Here is a 19,399-nt window from a genome sequence, read left to right as displayed (position 1 = left end):
AAAGTTACAAAATTCTGTTCTAAACTATTTACTTTAAAAATAGTACTTTGTAACTGAATGTAATGTTACTATATGACTTTCTAATAAGGATTATCCTCTGCTTCTATCTCAAGCTGCTTTTAGTACACATAAGAGTCAAAATGTTGTTAATTTATCAAGTTTAAATATCAGAAATAATTTTCCTTTGACCTTTGTTCCTCTGCTTTTCTATTTTCTTTGGCTTATCTATGGATGTTTTGCTTGAGAGAATGTGAATTTTACATGGTGTGAGCGTTGTCTCTGCAGTTTGCCTTATATGTGCTTTCTTTGTAAGCTACACTTATGTCCTACGTAGCTAAGCTTCTGACATTTCTATTTATCTCACCAACACATTACATATGCTTTCAGTTTCATTTCCAAAGTGTCGTTTTTTTCTTACAGAGCTCTCTACACTTTGATATTGACTCTTCTATAACTACTAATTACTTTTAAGCCTTATAATAATCTGAATTTAGGAGAGAAGATAGTGCTGTTTTCGCTATAAGCAGTGTTGTGACTAAGAAACAGTTGCCAAAAGAAAAGAAAGAACAATTTGAAACTTCACCCATGTAATTGTACATGATGGTAAATTTTCAGGACTTATGTAGAATTCATGCTACATATGTTTTTGAAACTGTTCACCGTAGTCATTAAAGTGAATGACTCTCTTTCCCACTGAATGTGAAAAGAAATTACTTTTAATCAGTGACATAGCTAGGAATGGAAAATTAGGTGGGCTCCAATTTATGGTGGATGAGCAGTGACCAAAGGTCTGATATCACAGCAAATCATTTATGCTGCAAATGACTTAAAACAATTAAGCCTCCACATGCATTAAATATTGTCCGTGTACAGCCACTTAACATAACATAATGTAGAGTCTACATAAATCTGCAGGAAATGTACTTAGTCAAGCAAGCGGTGTCACCAAACCAACAAAAATGTAATAATTTTAAATATTAACCAATTACTAAATGAAATGAAAGTCCATAAAGAACTTATCTTGCCTAGCTAGTGTTCCTCCCACCACATCGCAGAGATGGACAGGGACACACACACTCACACACACACATACACACACACACACACAGAGCTGACACACGCATACAGGGAAAACATGCACACACACACACACACACAGGGACAGCTCTGTCTCACATGCAGGTAGAGTGCACACACACACGGCTGACACGCATACAGGGAAAACATGCACACACACACACAGGGACAGCTCTGTCTCACATACAGGTAGAGTGCACACACACACACACACACACACACACACACACAGAGACAGCCCATACACACATGCTTACAGGGACAATGAATGCATACACACTGCCTACGAGGGAGGGAGCAGCCTGGGGTTGCTGCCAAGGTTCTAGCTCTCCCTGGGCTCCACGCTGCCAAAGGATTCTGTGGGTAGGAAGGATCTGGCAGAGCTGCCAGAGCGTAGCTTTCCAAAGGACTGGAGCATATCTCCATCCTGGATTTTAGATGCCAGAGCAATGCTCCAGACTGCTTTGGCAGCACTGCGCCCCATGAGGATGCATTGTTCCAAAAAACCCCAAAACCTGTTAATGAATGCCCCAGCCAGGCATACTCATGGCTATCCCCTGCTTTTAACATGGACAATATAAACTATTAAGGAGTGGTTACTCCATGTGTGAATTGACTGTTTTTCAAAGTATTTTATCACATTAAGTTTCAGGTGTAAAATGATTGTTACTATAGGTGGAAGCAAAATTACAAGACTAAAGGTTAGCAATGCAGTGTGATGTAAGACTGACTTCAGCTGTGAATGAGGTGTCCTTTGTGAGATCTCAAAGAAACATCTTTCAAGTATGGTTCTACTCTGAAAAGTAACTTTATTAAAAAACTGCTCCAGAAGAGAAATGCCAGTTTTGCAGATTCAAAGTATAATCTGAACACCAAAATGAGTTCTTTCTGGTTCATGCATTACCAACAATAAAGATTTTGCAATCAGAATTTAGTTAGGAATACTGTTGATATGCAAGCCAAAAGAGAATTTAGGTCAGTCTGTAGAATTAATTAGTAGTCAAAATTATCTTAATCATAATACAAATAATTATAAAATAGGTGGATATATTTCTAAGTATGCACGGAGAGCAGATTGATTAGGATGGGGCCATTTTTATATAGTCACTTTTTCAGGGAAAAACTGTACTTTCATATAACAGAGTTTCTTAAACACTTCCACTGAGATCATCATAACTCCAAAGTCAAAAAGGAATTAAAGGAATGGAATAGGACTTCATTATCAATATACTCCTGAAGGTATAGGTTAGAGCCACATAAACTGTCTCCAAAGGCATTACACAATTGAATGCATTGCAACATGTAAAAACAACTATATGAGATAAAGGTGACGGGACTAATTCTGTTCTCACACTGGTGGAATCCCACTGAATTCAGTGAGAGTAAAATTTGGCCCTATGTTTTTATTCCAGTTTCTTATATAACTTGTGAGGCTGAACATGATCAATGATCTTCCAAGGAGTTCAAGCTGAATCCAGTCAAGAATCTAAGAAAAGATTCTTAATCTCCACATAAGACTGTCTTTCAGAATGGTATTTTTTCTGCGTAAGGCAAATTTCTGTGCTTTATGTAGACTAATTGTTTTAAATATTTTTAATAAATGTTTAATGTAATAACAATAATTAATAAAGACACTTTTTTGGAAACCAAATTTAACAGTACAACCTGTGGGAAAAAGCCACAGCATGTACGGCTCCAATTTTTCGTGCACAGAAATCCATCAAATTAAAAGCCTATAGTCTGTCTCCTCATCAACATCAGACTCAAGAGGAGCAGGAACTAACTTGGAGGAAAAGGGCTAGCCACAAATATGTGATATATGCCATCATGTGCCAGCAATGCCCCTCTGCCGTGTACATTGGCCAAACTGGACAGTCTCTACACAAAAGAATAAATGGACACAAATCTGACATCAGGAATCATAACATTCAAAAACCAGTAGGAAAACACTTCAACCTCTCTGGTCACTCAGTAACAGACTTAAAGGTGGCAATTTTGCAACAGAAAAGCTTCAAAAACAGGCTCCAATGAGAAACTGCTGAACTTGAATCAATATGCAAACTAGATACTATTAATTTGGGCTTGAATAGAGACTGGGTGGCTGGGTCATTACACAAATTGAATCTATTTCCCCATGTTAAGTATCCTCACACCTTTTTGTCAACTGTCTGAAATGGGCAGACCCCAGAGGCCCCGGGGGAGGGGGGGGTCCCGGGGGGGCGGGGGTTTTGGGGGGCGCCCAAAGTGGGGCGAAGACCCCCTGGGCGAGTGGGGGGTGCACACGGGGGCGCGGGGGCGGGCGGCGTCCCGGCCAGGCGGCCGCCGCGGCGCCGCTGCGCCGGCGCGGCGGCGCCCGGTCCTCCCCCCCTCCCACCCCCCCCCCCCACCCCCCCCCCCCCCCCCCCCCCCCCCACCGCCGCCCCCCCCCGCCGCCCCGCCCCTGCCCGGACCCGCTCCCCGCCCCCGCCGGCCCCCCCCCCCCCCCCGCGCCCCCCCCCGCCCCGCGAGCGGGAGCCGGCTCGAGCCTGAGCAGAGCGCCAGGGGGAGGGGGGGGGGGCGGGCTGAGCGCACGCTGAGCCCCCCCCCCCCCCCCCGCCGCGACTCGCTGCGCGCGCGGCGGGGCTCAGCCCCCCCCCCGCCCCCCCCCCGCCCCCACGCGCGGGGGCGGGCGGGGGGGGGGCTCAGCCCTCCCAGCCGCCCCCGCCACGCGACTCGCGGGCGGGGGCGGGGGGCGGGGGAGCCCCTCCCAGCCCCCCCCCCCGCCCCTCACCACGCAGGGGCAGGCAGGGGGCGGGGAGGGGCCAGCCCCCCCCCCCCCCCCCTCCGGCTCTGAGCGGGCGAGGGAGGCGGGGGTGGAGAGTGGCGGCGCTCGCGCGCTGGCCAGGAGAGGAGGAGGGAGGGGGGCCGAGCTTTTCTCTTGGGGGCCCCTGCGGAGCCCGGGGCCCGGGGCAAATTGCCCCTTTTGCCCCCCCCCCTCTGGGCGGCCCTGGAAATGGGCCATCTTGATTATCACTACAAAAAAAATTTCCTCCTGCTGATAATAGCTCATCTTAATTAATTAACCTTTTAGAGTTGGTGGCAACTTCCACCTTTTCATGTTCTCTATATGTATGTATATCTTCTTACTATATGTTCCATTCTATGCATCTGATGAAATGGGCTGTAACCCATGAAAGCTTATGCTCAGATAAGTTTGCTAGTCTCTAACTAAGGTGCCACAAGTACTCCTGTTCTTTTTGCGGATACAGACTAACACAGCTGCTGCTCTGAAACCTGTCATGTATATATGGATATTTGAGGGCACAGACCACCAGATATTGCATATTTTCATGGCAGCAAGTTTCCTATTCAATGCCATGCCAAGTAGTAAAGCATGAGTGACTGACAGCGTGCTTAAATCCCAATTCTATGATTGATTTGGCTTGTTTGTTGTTGCCAGCTCCTTGTCAGGATCCTAAATTATACTGAATACCAATTAGTCCTTTTAGTTGTTCCTAAGTATGGTAATGTCAATTCAGCACACCAAATTGTTCACATAAAGCACCTTATGCAGTAGCTAACATTGCTTTATTCAAATATGCTACCTGTAATTTAGCAATGTGTGAGTTCAGAGGGAGGCTGTGGGGGGAGATAGGCAAGAAGTCTCCCCCTGTTTGTGCCAGGGCCAAGTACAATAGTAATCTCTCTGAGCATGGATTGGTAGTCTTGTTCCCTCTCTTCACTGACTTGCCAAGCAGGATCAGTGCATCAGGGCACTAACTGATGCCACCTTAATGGATGGTGCAGAGCGTGCACTAGCCCCAGAGAGATTCTGCCTCTTGAAAGGCAAATCCTCCTGATGCTTCCCCAGTGTGGTGTGACTCCAAGCTGCACCCTACAAAAGGCTGCAAATTGTACCACAGAACCTGTGGAAAATAACAGCAATAGCAATGAGTTCAATACCAGCAGGAATAAGGCCCTAAACAGAGATTATGTTGTGGTAGTTAATTCAGTTTTCATTTTCTATCTAAAAGTGAGTCCCCAGTTTCCCTGTCATAGGCAGCTTCTGGGTCTGGAAGAACTGGCCATGATGACCGCTGTTTTCTGAGGACAGATGTGACAGTTGCATACCATGTTTGCCAGCCAAGAATATAATGCTAGGTCATCAGTGGTAGAGTACGTTTGGGGCTTTCTGAATCTCTATACTGTTCTTCCCTCTTTGGACTTCCTTATTTTGATCTCTCCGGAGTGTCTGTTTTATATTCTTGGCGATTTCTCTATCAAGGAGATGAGAGGCACACACACATTCTTGTTTATTTACTCTGAAAATGGAGAGAACAGAGAACCTATTTTAGGTATGTGTCAATGCTTTATACATGCCTTGTTGGTGTGATAATATGATTCTCTGAAAAACTCAAACTGAAAGATTTAGAGAGGAAAAGTCAGAGAGGTCACCATCTGTGTCATTACATGTCCTACTAAGCAGTGTTTTAGCAGCTATAACGTGAGGGAAGAGTTGCTGAATGGCACATTAGAGAAGTCTGTCTAACAGATTATGAGGGCTCATGAAACAGTATTACAAAGTCTGATACAGGATGATAAGAATGAGAGAAAAGGTTTAGGATCTTCTCTCAGTGACAAAAGTGTTACCTACCAGTCCTGTCAAATTAGTTCTTTTGGCACCACAATTGCTAGTATCAGTGTATATGTAAGTGTCCTTACATGTTGCTAAAATAAAGGCACAGGAAATAACACAAATTATCCCTGTTATGACTGTATAATTATATGGGAGAAAATGACAAATTTACATAGCTTAGTGTGTTGAACAAAATTACTTGTACAGGGCACAATCAAACACATGTCTACGGACTAACATCATAAAACATAGGTGACATTTAAAGCAAAACTCACAATTTGGACTGATATTACTGTATTTTTTCTGAAGAAGCCAAGAAAATGCTGCTTTATGTGAATAAAAATGTTCTATCTACCTGTCATGATGTCTGGAGTAGTTCATAACTGAGATTGCCAACCTCAGGGCAGACTGTCAAAAAGCAGAACAAACACCCCAAACTGATTGAATGTTCTATAATTAGATTTCACCAACCCAGTAACAAATGTGAACTCCTGAAGTACTACAATAGCCTTATAATGGAGTCACAAACAGTCCCCTTTGACACTCCAGGCTATCTTGCCACCCAGGTAAAATGGACTACGTGATAAATTGTCACTTACACCAAAGATCACAAAATGTTCAGATTGCTCCCAGTCCCAAAGATCAGTCACTTACCCCAGGTCAATTTGTACTTTAGATCTCACACCAAAGACAATGCTTGTAGCCAATCCTGTGATAAACTAAGTAAAAGGTTATTAACTAGGAAAATGAAAAAGTTATTTATAGGTTAAAACAAGCAAGCATATATACTGCGATAGACCCAGGCCAGTTGGGAACAGCAGAATAGCAGAAGGCAGATATACTGGCCACTGGATTAACAGTTTTCTGTTCCCTGACTGACCAGAGCAGGGGCTGCTCCAGGCTAATGAGAACACCTGACTCTAATGAACCTGCAAAGAGTCAGGTGAGGCCATTAAGCTAGTGTGACCACCTGACTCTAATTAAGGCCCTGCTGATACTATAAAAAGGGCTCACTCCAGTCAGGCAGGGGAGAGCCAGGGAGCCAGAGGAGAGGAAGTGCGGCTGAAGGGCTGGTTAATGAAGACACCCTCAAACCATCGTTAAGGGAGCCCTAAGGTAAGGGTGAAGAAGGGAGAAGCAGGAGAGCTGTGGGGAAGTGGCCCAGGGAAATGTAGCAACTCTGGCAGTGAAAGGTTGGCTGCCAACAGCTGCTACCATTAGGGTCCTTGGGCTGGAACCCAGAGTAGAGGGCAGGCCCGGGTTCCCCCCAACCCCCCACTACAGGAACATCTCCTGGGAGAGGAAGTGAGGCCCCTGCCAGGACAGGAGGCTAAACTGTTCTGAAATAAGCCCCCAGGGACAACAGAGACTGCGGGAGTTCTCTCACCAACCTCCTTGCTGGCCTCTGATGAAAAGGACTCAGCAGACTGTAACCCTGGCCCTAGAGAGAGAAGGGCTATGTGGAGGGTCACAGTGAGCCACAGAGGCTAGCATAAACCGCCTAGAAGTGCAGGACCCACGGGGGCAAGGTCAGAGCTCTGCCACAATACACAATACACAATGAGTTTCAGTCTGTGATTCAAAAGGTAACAGTTGTAGTAATCTGTCAGTTCAAAATTTATTTCAGGACTAACCCCATGCCAAGCAGCATGGGGATCTCTTTGCTTATGTCTAGGAATCTTTGCCCCTCACAGTACAGACAGCATAAAGGAGATTCAGTTTCTCCTTGTCAGGGATTTTTATCCCCTCCACTCCAGGGGCCAAACTGATGGGATGAGTTCATGCATAGGTCTGTCTTCCTTGGAGGTAATTAGGAATGCAGTCAACAGGGATTCTCTCCTTAGATGCTACACCATACCTCATTTGCCTTCAATAGGCCATCTTGTACGCAGGATGAGCCCTTTGCATTAATGCTTCATTTCCAGTTTGGTGAGTTACGCAATAACAGAGGTGTACAATGCAAACTCTCAATATAACTTTACACCATGGGCTACAGAGGTTACAAATTAGATTAATACATGCAGCATCCTACAAGCATTTTATCAAGTCTAAACACTGTTACATTGATAAGAATGTGTTTATCTAATATCTATTTTAATAATGCTGACACACAGGTAAGTAAGACAGGTTTCCAGCTATGCATTTGCAAGTGTTCAGTGAGGCCTGGGGCATTGTCATGAGCTGGAACCTGGTCTGTCAGCATCACACTAACCAACCAACCAACTAACTATATCTTCTGGTGCCCTCTTTCGGCCTGAAGGTTGCAATGGCTGGTATGGCTCTCTTCCAGCCATATAAAGTCCCATTGGTACAAGACACAGATATCAAGGTGATGCATACTGTAAAGAATTTATAACCTAGTACATACAAGACTCACTAAAGACACAGAGGAAAGAGTCACTTCAAATAATTTTTTTAAATCTATTTTTGTCAATATTTGCATTAGCTATACCTCAGTTAATTAACTTTGAAGATTGTTAGGACAAAGACTTGCAAAGGGATCAGACTTTCTTACACTGAATTTGTCTATTTGTAAATCAGAATGTTGAAGATGGACCTGGATTCATTTTTAATACTTCAGTTGTATAAACTGCATATATTAGGTATATTTTCAAAGTGCTGCACAGAAATTTAGCTACATGATTTGCGTTTACCATCACTGGGAGTCATGCAGTTAAATCACTACACATGCCTGAATATATGTCATTTTTATTCATATTCTGTTTGTTTTCTTTTACATTCTAAAATCTTCATCTCTGTCATAGGTACGCTAGTTCTGCCAGTGACCGTCAAGGGAGCACATCCATGAGGAAGGTAAATAATTATTGCACTACCTTAAAAACAGAAATATTCCAACCAATCTAATTTCATTATTACGTATTATTTATTTGTTTATATTATAATAATCTTAAGACCCCCTAGTCATGGTCCAGGACCCCACAGGCGCTGTACAAACTCAGAACAGAAAAGCCAGTCCCGGCCCCAAAGAGCTTACAATCTAAGTTTCACTGTCATATCTTGATGTAAAGGATACACAAGGTATTATAGTCTTTGAGTTTTGTCTATACTGATGAAAGATTTTGAAAAGTCAAGATTTCTCAAGTAATACAGAAATGATGGGCAACATTATAGTTACAAAAAAACCAAGTAGTCCAGGGCATGCTTTAAAGCTCAAAACATTGAAAGTGCATTCAAATTACCTGCAAAGATGGTGGGTTAGGCATTGGAAGGAATCTTGTAAATTTTCCAAGGCATGCAGGAGTATTGGGAGAGAGGTTTACTTTATTTCGTCCTTATATTTCTAAAATTCTTCCCTGCATGTGATTTTTAAACAATGCCAGGATTTTTATATCAAAATGTCTCCCTCCCCTGCTTTAGGTTAAAGTTTTGGCTTACCCTGTATGCCCTGCCAGGGACTCAGGAAATAAAAAGGACCCCTCAGTCTCCTACACTGTCTGTCTGCCTTACAGATTACTGTGCTGGGCTAGAGAGCAGCTCCTGCAAGACCACTATTCACCACTCCAACCCTATGCAAAAGAGGGTTGGGAGTAGGAGGAACCCTAACTCTTCCTCCTAACACACCAGCTGGCACATCTGTGCCAAATTACTTCCCCCAGCAGCAATGGAGAAGAGGACATTTTCACTTTGCACCACAATTCAGTTCCTAGTCTCTTTCTGGGTTAATGTAATTATGCTGCTCCACAGCTTGTGGTAACTATACAATCAAGCCCTACTTCACTTATTTTGTTTATTAATTACTTAAATGTAATAAACAGATAATGAGGTTTAATTTAAATAATACTTACTTCATCTGTAAATCTCAAAGTGCTTTACGAAGGAGGTCAGTATCGTTATCCCATTTTACAGACAAGGAAACTATAGAATGGCACAGAGCAGTGAGGCCACTTGACCAAGGTCACTTAGCAGATCAGTGGCAAAGCCAGGAGTAGAACCCACTTCTCTTGATTCCTAATCTGTCTACTAGGCACTTTAGCTTTAATCCACCTAAATATATAGCTTTAAAATTATGTCTACATAAGAGAAAATTGTATTTGATTTTCTTTGTTGATTTTTGTCCATGGGTTCTTTGGTCAGAATTCAGCCTTCAGATACAACATGCAAAAATTCTGTTGAACTCATTGGAAGTTGCGTCCACATAGCTGAGGGCACAATATAGTCCTCTGCCAGACTGCTATGAATTTTCATTTCCTTCTGGTTATGCACTGCGTAGCACACATACTTAATAAACAGAACTGAAGTGCGCTGGACAAAATGCCTTGGTGTCCAATCACTTTTTGCTTATTACTTGAATTTGCATTCTGTTCAAATTAAGATCAGCATTTGTAGCAAATTGTATAAGCAAGTGGATTTGGTGATTAAAGTTTTCTTCAAGCTTTGAAACAAGAAACAGACTTTTAAAGGCTCCTAAGAATTAATTGATAACATCACACCTTTAATCTTAGTCTAGATAAGGCCTCTGAAAAGATATAAAGAGCTAGTACCTGGTACTGGGATTTTCTGTAAGAATGATGACCATTTATAAGACTGAAAGACTTCACAATTAAACTCGTTGTTTAATATCTATATCTCAGAATGAGGATTAGAAAAACCTGAGAGAGGATAACGTGCCATCTGCAAGGATAGGCATGTATGCAAGTAGCTAGAAGACTTTGAGTAGATGACATGTTTTTTGTGGCCAGATTTCCAGTTTTTAACAGCTAAACATGTGAGGCCTTATGTCTTGACCAGATAAAAGATGCTTTTTTAAATCAAGACAGCAGACTCAATGTTGCTGAGAGATTAGAGACTGCTAGGAGTGAGCGGGCTCTATCAGGGAATCCTGGGAGTTAGGACTTAGACTCCAGCCAGGTGGGGCCTGGGAGTGGCCTGCCAAAGCAGGCGAAGTCCAGGCAGGAAGGAGAGAAAGAAGCCCCAGGGAGAAAGAAGAAAAATCTTTGTTTCTGTGGACTTTTGGATAGACTTGAACACTTTATTTTTAATGTTTGTTAACGTAATAAAGCACAATCAGAGAAGGGATGGGAATAGACAAATGATTTTTAGTTTCTTGAACAATCCAAGAAGGGAAATGAGACAGGCTGCCTGTAGGCAATGAGGGATGCACTGGACACTTCTGGCCCACTACAATGACATTTACTGTGTGTTTTTCGTTGACTTACAGAAACAGTGTCACCATTCTCATGGACCACTGTAAATAACTATTTTCCTTTTTTGTCCTAGTCTGACATTTCAGAACATAAAAAACACATTACCTTCTGAACAAATGGAAAGATAACGTCATTTCCAAGAATTTCTGTGCTATCTGGCATATAAAACTAGTGATGATTTGCAAAAACAGATGCGCACATATATATATGTATATGTACACACAAATATCTGTGTAATGTTACTGTTAGTCTGTGCAACTTTAGTTTAAGGATGATCTTTTATTGCCTGACTCTAAAAATAGTTACTCTAGGTAATTCCACATCACTGTTTAAAAAACTTTAATTTTTTCTACATGATCATACTCCCACACGGACCTAATGTTTGATAGTTTCAGACTAAATAATTTTACAGAGAAACAGAAAGGCATTCCTGAACACTATAACATGGTTCACGAATATCTTTTAATGTATGAGGAACAATAAGAAAAGAAAGGGAATAAATCAAACAGCTATAATTGTAGCTACTACTTGGATGTTTTCAGGTGACAGTAAGAATAATTGCTTAAAGAGGCCTGATGTAAGTTCCTAGAATTGGCATTCATCTCTGATTCTGGTTGTTTGTTCTAGTTATTTTCAAAATGGGAGCTACCCAGTTTTAAAATGTACTCATCAATGCCTTGCATAAAAAAATAAGGGTTTAATCTTCAATTCAACATTTTTTTTCTTATCCTGTAACCAATATAGATAACCAAGATGGGGAGTATCTAGACTATGTTGGGCCTGATTCTCCACTGCCGTGTGTCTTGTATAGTAATTTACCTCTATGCAAAGTGAATATCCTAGTGAGTAAAAATATTACAATTCTGATCTGATAACGTGTCTCCCACTGTGCAGTGTAATTGACTACACAGGTGCCAAGGAGTAGAGAATCAGTTTTTTGCAGACAGATCTTCTGCTAGTGTAAACTGGTGTAGCTCCAGTGAAGCTGAGCAGCTATATCTGAGTATCTGTCCCCTTGTGTCTAGTTCATGACAGAAGCTGCTCCATATTGGTAAGATGTAAACATAATTGATAGTCTGCTGTCTGAAATTACTAATTTAGGCAGCAATCCTGCTCATATGGTGAGTGTGTATTTGACTGAGTGTTGTTATGTATCTGCTCACAGTGCATAAAGTTAATCACATGTGTAAGTCTTTGCTGGAGTTACTCGGGTACTCTTGTCTCTAGTACCAATGAGATATTAACTCATGAATTTAGGAATAACAACCCTACATTAAACTAGCCATTTTAAAAATTGTGTAAAACCTTAGCCTCCAGCATGTTCTTGACACTTTATGCACCAGATAAGACACTGGGAGAGAAGAGTACTACCTCTTCTGCAAGACAAAATTTAGGTTCCTCAAAAGAGACAATCAGAATGGCAGATTATATCAATTTGGACCCAACTCCACATTTTTCAAAAACTCAGTGCTGATTGGCTTTCACAGTTATGAATGTAGACAAGGGGGATCCGGTGGACATAGTGTACTTAGATTTCCAGAAAGCCTTTGACAAGGTCCCTCATCAAAGGCTCTTACGTAAATTAAGCTGTCATGGGATAAAAGGGAAGGTCCTTTCATGGATTGAGAACTGGTTAAAGGACAGGGAACAAAGGGTAGGAATTAATGGTAAATTCTCAAAATGGAGAGGGGTAACTAGTGGTGTTCCCCAAGTCCTAGGACCAATCCTATTCAATTTATTCATAAATGATCTGGAGAAAGGGGTAAACAGTGAGGTGGCAAAGTTTGCAGATGATACTAAACTACTCAAGATAGTTAAGACCAAAGCAGATTGTGAAGAACTTCAAAAAGATCTCACAAAACTAAGTGATTGGGCAACAAAATGGCAAATGAAATTTAATGTGGATAAATGTAAAGTAATGCACATTGGAAAAAATAACCCCAACTATACATAGAATATGATGGGGGCTAATTTAGCTACAACGAGTCAGGAAAAAGATCTTGGAGTCATCGTGGATAGTTCTCTGAAGATGTCCACGCAGCGTGCAGAAGTGGTCAAAAAAGCAAACAGGATGTTAGGAATCATTAAAAAGGGGATAGAAAATAAGACTGAGAATATATTATTGCCCTTATATAAATCCATGGTACACCCACATCCGAATACTGTGTACAGATGTGGTCTCCTCACCTCAAAAAAGATATTCTAGCACTAGAAAAGGTTCAGAAAAGGGCAACTAAAATTATTAGGGGTTTAGAGAAGGTCCCATACGAGGAAAGATTAAAGAGGCTAGGACTCTTCAGCTTGGAAAAGAGAAGACTAAGGGGGGATATGATAGAGGTATATAAAATCATGAGTGATGTTGAGAAAGTGGATAAGGAAAAGTTATTTACTTATTCCCATAATACAAGAATTAGGGGTCACCAAATGAAATTAATAGGCAGCAGGTTTAAAACAAATAAAAGGAAGTTCTTCTTCACGCAGCGCACAGTCAACTTGTGGAACTCCTTACCTGAGGAGGTTGTGAAGGCTAGGATTATAACAATGTTTAAAAGGGGACTGGATAAATTCATGGTGGCTAAGTCCATAAATGGCTATTAGCTAGGATGGGTAAGAATGGTGTCCCTAGCCTCTGTTCGTCAGAGGATGGAGATGGATGTCAGGAGAGAGATCACTTGATCATTGCCTGTTAGGTTCACTCCCTCTGGGGCAACTGGCATTGGCCACTGTCGGTAGACAGATACTGGGCTAGATGGACCTTTGGTCTGACCCGGTACGGCCATTCTTATGTTCTTATGTTCTTATGAATGAAATTGCTTACCCGACATTGGACAGCATCATACTGTAATCCTCTAACGTGAAGATGTCCAGTGAGTCTCTCTCTCTTCAGTTAGAGGTGAGAAGCCACTTCTGGTAAAATAGGGGGAAAGCTAGGAAAACATCAAAGGCTAACAAAGTAATTAAAAGTGGGTAGGGAGCTAAGAAAAATACAGTATCTAGAGAAGTAATAGAACAAATGGGGAAAGAAGAGTCCTGGAGAAAATTTGTTTGGAGTTTAAATGCCAGATGCCTGATTTTTCTTTTTACCAATTTTTGTTACTTTAATTAGTTCATGGTGAAAAAAGAAATCCAAAAGCAGACAGCTGTGAAAAATTGTTATTTTAATTGGTAAAGTGTTAGGCAAGAAAATCCTCATATGACCTGATTCATCACATCAGACTGTGGACAGCTTCCTCATGACCAAAGAGAGAGAACACAACACCAACATCTTAATGCTAAATTAAAGAGTGTTCTTGTTCTTACAGTTCCAGCTGCACTGTTAGCGCCTACAATTTGAACACTTCACATTTTTCTGTCAGCTCCATGGCCTGATTTTTCAACTTGCTATTTATTACAAGTTTCAGTAACAAATGGCAGCAAGCTCATGAGACTAGACAGACTTGTTCTCCAGAAAGTCATATCTACAATGAACATCTGATTGGATATTTTACAACAGTGCTACATGGAAGTTACTTCATAATGTCATTTATATGCAGGGGGAGGGGCGTTTCATCACGTGCCTCTACCATTAGATGCAAATAAAGTAAACAAAAAAGATCTTAAGGGGACTCTTCATAAATTGAATGTTTATAAAAAAACTTACGTAAGTTATTAATATCTCACTTTAAACACCTATTTGTTTACTTCTTCCTGCAGTTGGACAATTAGATTTAATGAAAACTTTTCTATCCGTACTGTTTGATAAGCCTATTTTTCCTCCTTCTGTTTTAGAATATATAAAAATACTCCATCAAAATAAATGCTTGTGGGTATGTGAAATATGGCAATAACAAAGTATGGAAAAACTTGCAGACATTTTTATGCTTTTCTGAGCATTCAAGTGCACTAAATTAAAAACAAACTGAACGTCTGAGAGACAAGTGAGCATCACAAATGAATTATACCACTAGAAAGGACACATCCCTGCCATTTCTAATCTAACACTAAAGCTGTGTCCTACCTAATTACATGGCCATTGAATCCCTTTGTGTGTCCCATTTCATATGAATCCCTGCAAAAGAGTTATGAAAATAGCTTCTTGTGATTTGCTTTTCAGTGGGCACAGCCTTCATCCCCTCAATACAAGTATCCTGCCTGTGACACGCTTCCTCTCAATTTTACTTATATCTCCAGCCTAGTGCTACCCCCAATGTTGCCACCAAATATTCTGTCCCCTGCTACATCCTCAGTGATTCTCCTGTACCCCCCCAAAACCCTTCCCCTTCCTGGTATCTCCAGTAACCACATGCATATACTTTTCTGCTTACTCCCTATTCTCCTTACCCTGCACTTGCCTCAGCCCATTCTCACCCATTCCATACCTCCATGCTGGCCAGTCTGTCTCTAAGCTTTCACAGCGAATCAACATTTTAAAAATTAATATCTATTTTCTTGACATTTCAGAAGTGAAATTCTACAGTTTCATGTCTTGGAAGTTTATTTCTTAAGCTTGCCTATGTATTAAAGAAAATAATTTAAATGTTTTTTTTTAATGTTCTGGAAAAGGAAACCAATAAGTTAGTTGCCAATTAATGACAAGATTCACCAATATATGGGCTGCTTTCCTCCAATTTATGGCTAATTAATATTACTACAGTGGCACAAAGCAGATAGTTCTTTTGAATCTGGCTCTACATTTAAAACAAAATAGGTATCTTCAACTGCTTACAGTCTCAAAGCTGCACTCACAGTGGGGTTCTTAGTTAGTGTTCATGGATGATGTTTTAAATAATTTTTAAAAACAAAGAAATTCTTAGGCAGAACAATCTTAAAAATAAGAAGGGGAGCTAAGGTTCAGGGTACAAATGTAAGAATTAAGCAAAAATTGAAAAAACAAAAGTAAAACTGGGCACTTCTCCATATTTTTCCCTTTGTGGATTACCTTTAAGCTGCATTGTAGACAGTTTGTTAACTAGAATGGAGGACACTAGTCTCTGCCTTTGCTGGTGCAAAGCTATTTAGCATCTTCTCTTTCCTTGCACTCGCATTAGCCTCTCTAGGAGGGTTGGAAATATGTACCCACCTTTTATTACAAAGAAACACTGGCCACAACCCTGAGATACAGATGTAGACTTTATTCTGAAGGGCAAGACTGAACCGAGGGCTGGAACAGTAGTTACGGGTCTGGTTCCCTTTGCCTTTATTTGCTGTGGAGTATGATTTCTGTGCTATGGACAGATATTGTGTGCAAGGTGAAAGAAGAGATGAGTCCCTCCAGTCACTTAAACATATTAGCTGTATATCCCTGAATGTCTTTGTTTGTTGCCATCTTTCAAGAACTGAGGTCCCCTAAGGCTGGTTCTCATATTTTAAATATCAATCTCGGAATTATCCTTTAAATCTCCTTCACCCATATCATAGTTTATTGGGGCATTGTTTTTAGTTTGTTGTGCTTTTGGTTTTCTTAATGAAGAGTAGGGTGGGTCCTATCCACTGCACTATTAAAATAACATTCTTAAGTAAGCCTTTTCTGAGCCTTGTTTTATGAAATATTAGGTGTGCTTAGTCTTGGTTTGTCACAATATTTAAATTACAAATCAAACTGTATGGTTATCCTTGAGGAATTTTTTTTAAATAAAAAGGCAATATTTTCTAAAAGGTTTGCAAGTGACACACACAGATGCTACATATATGTGGGGGGAAAGGGATTAAGTTTCAAGATTCTCAAAGGCTGGTGATAAAAAAGTACAAATTTGTTAAAGATCTTTAAAATAATGGAAAATATCTGTATATTATCATTTTCTACAGTTTTGTCACTTTGGTAATTTTATTATTTTGTACACTAGTTCACAAGGGCAAACAACACTTTTGTGGAATTATCTTCAGATGTGGAATTAAGAGTGGGTCAAGAGAATCCACAAATCTGCTCACTTTCGCCACTTGTAACCATTTCAGCATTACCAGATGCACCATTTTGTATGGATTTCAAGATTCAAATTCCTGCCCTCCGGTGTGTCCTGTGTCTAAAATAAGAGATTTGTAAATTAGACCTGGTCTACACTATGAGTTTATGTCGAATTTAGCATTGTTAAATCAAATTAACCCTGCACCCGTCCACACAATGAAACCCTTTACTTTGCTATAAAGGGCCCATAAAATCGATTTCTGTACTCCCGACGAGGGGAGTAGCGCTGAAATCGGTATTGCCATTTCAAATTAGGGTTAGTGTGGCCGTAATTCGACAGTATTGGCCTCCGGGAGCTATCCCACAGTGCACCATTGTGACCATTCTGGACAGCAATCTGAACTCAGATGCACTGGCCAGGTAGACAGGAAAAGCCCCGCAAACTTTTGAATTTTATTTCCTGTTTGCCCAGCATGGAGCACTGATCAGCACAGGTGACCATGCAGTCCCAGAATCAAAAAGAGCTCCAGCATGGACTGTACGGGAGATACTGAATCTGATCTCTATATGGGGAGATGAATCTGTTCTATCAGAACTCCATTCCAAAAGACGAAATGCCAAAACATTTGAAAAAATCTCCAAGACCATGATGGACAGAGGTCACAACAGGGACTCAGAGTGCTGCATGAAACTTAAGGAGCTGAGACAAGCATACTAGAAAGCCAAAGAATCAAATGGATGCTCACGGAGGGAGGGGTGACTGACGACTGTAGCTATCCCATAGTTCCCGCACTCTCCGAAACCCATTTGACTTCTGGGCTGAGCTCCCAAAGCCTGAAGGGTCAAAAACATTGCAGCGGGTGGTTCAGGGTATATGTCATCAGCCCCCTACCCCCATGAAAATAAAGGGGAAAAAAATCGTTTCTCGCCTTTTTTCAGTGTCACCGTATGTCTACTGGATGCTGCTGGCATACGCGGTGCTGCAGCAGTACACAGCAGCATCCCCTTGCCTTGCCTTGCGGACGGCAGACGGTACACTATGACGGATATCCGTCATCGTCATCCCATGGGTGCTCCTGGCTGGCCTCGGTGACGTCGGTCAGGGGCACCTGGGCAAAAATGGGAATGACTCCAGGTCATTCTCTTCTTTAAGTTTTGTCTAATGGAGATTCAGTCCTGCCTGTGCTTCTATCCTAGTGCTTATCACAGATTCCCATTTTCAGCTATAGGCTTTGCAAGTGCAGAATGGTGGTTCACTCTGCTTCGCTGTAGGCCAACCGCCCTCCCGTCCCCCCTTTGATCTCTGCTTCCAGTGGCAATAAAGTCAGTGTTGTTTCTTATTCATGCATTCTTTATTACTTCATCACACAAATGGGGGGATAACTGCCATGGTAGCTCAGGAGGGGTGGGGGAGAAGGGAAGCAATGGGTGGGGTTGTTTCAGGGGCACCCCCAAGAATGGCATGCAGCTCATCATTTCTGCGGGATGTCTGGGGCCCTGGCCCGGAGCGGCCATTTGCCTCTCTAGTTCTTTAGTAGGCTTGCCTGATATTCTAGGCAGGATTGACTCTCCATTAGACAAAACTTAAAGAAGAGAATGACCTGGGGAGTCATTCCCATTTTTGTCCAGGCGCCCCCAACCGACCTCACCGAGGCCGGCCAGGAGCACCCATGACAGCAGCAGACGGTACAGTATGACTGGTAACCATCTTTGTCAACTTGCAAAGCAGCAGATGGTACAGTATGGCTGGTAACCATCTTTGCTAACTTGCAAAGGCAAGGGGATGCTGCTGTGTAGCACTGCAGTGCCACGTCTGTCAGCAGCATCCAGAAGACATACGGTGACAGTGAAAAAAGGCTGAACGGGCTCCATGGTTGCCGTGCTATGGCGTCTGCCTGGGCAATCTAGGGAAAAGGGTGCGAAATGATTGTCTGCCGTTGCTTTCACAGAGAGAGGATTGACTGACGACATTTACCCATAACCACCCATAACGAATTTTTGGCCCCATCAGGCATTGGGATCTCAACCCAGAATTCCAATGGGCGGGGGAGACTGCAGGAACTATGGGATAGCTATGGAATAGCTACCCACAGTGCAACGCTCCACAAGTCAACGCTAGCCTCGGTACATGGACGCACAAATTAATGTGCTTAATGTGGCCACGTGCACTTGACTTTATACAATCTGTTTCCAAAAATAACTTTCTGTAAACCCGGAATAATCCCGTAGTGTAGACATACCCTAAATTTAACACCCTTCCAATAGATATATACTCCTTGGGATAATTCTGAAACAGATACCATAGGTCTGCCATTTTAAATGTAGAGGGAGCCTATTCGTTCATTGCTAAAACTATTGACATGCATCCGACGAAGTGGGTATTCACCCACGAAAGCTCATGCTCCAATATGTCTGTTAGTCTATAAGGTGCCACAGGACTCTGCTGCTTTTACAAACTATTGGAAGCATCCTTAATCCCCATATCCCCCCCCCACACACACACGCACCAGATTGTTCTGACCACATGCCCCTTTTTACTTTGTCTCCTTTTGATACAGCAAGCATGAGTTCCATAGTCATAATAAACATTAATTCTTGAATGTACATGTAGAGCAAATACTGACCTTTCATGAAACACCTGTTCTGTTGTCCGAGATAGCA

General features: G+C 41.9%; 1 protein-coding gene across 5 annotated transcripts in view; it reads left to right on the top strand.

Annotated features, from left to right (window-relative positions):
- LOC120371899 (connector enhancer of kinase suppressor of ras 2-like) overlaps nucleotides 1-19,399 on the top strand; it is a 581,536-nt gene that overhangs the window by 492,743 nt on the left and 69,394 nt on the right. For all 5 annotated transcript variants that reach the window (XM_039488337.1, XM_039488338.1, XM_039488339.1 and 2 more), the window contains one exon: nucleotides 8,458-8,506. In XM_039488337.1, the coding sequence (XP_039344271.1) occupies nucleotides 8,458-8,506 (49 nt within the window). The remainder of the gene's footprint in view (nucleotides 1-8,457; nucleotides 8,507-19,399) is intronic.

Source organism: Mauremys reevesii, linkage group 9, assembly GCF_016161935.1.
Source record: "Mauremys reevesii isolate NIE-2019 linkage group 9, ASM1616193v1, whole genome shotgun sequence".
Taxonomy (NCBI): domain Eukaryota; kingdom Metazoa; phylum Chordata; order Testudines; family Geoemydidae; genus Mauremys; species Mauremys reevesii.
Note: the sequence above shows the minus strand (reverse complement) of the source record. Positions and strands in the feature narration are given on the sequence as shown.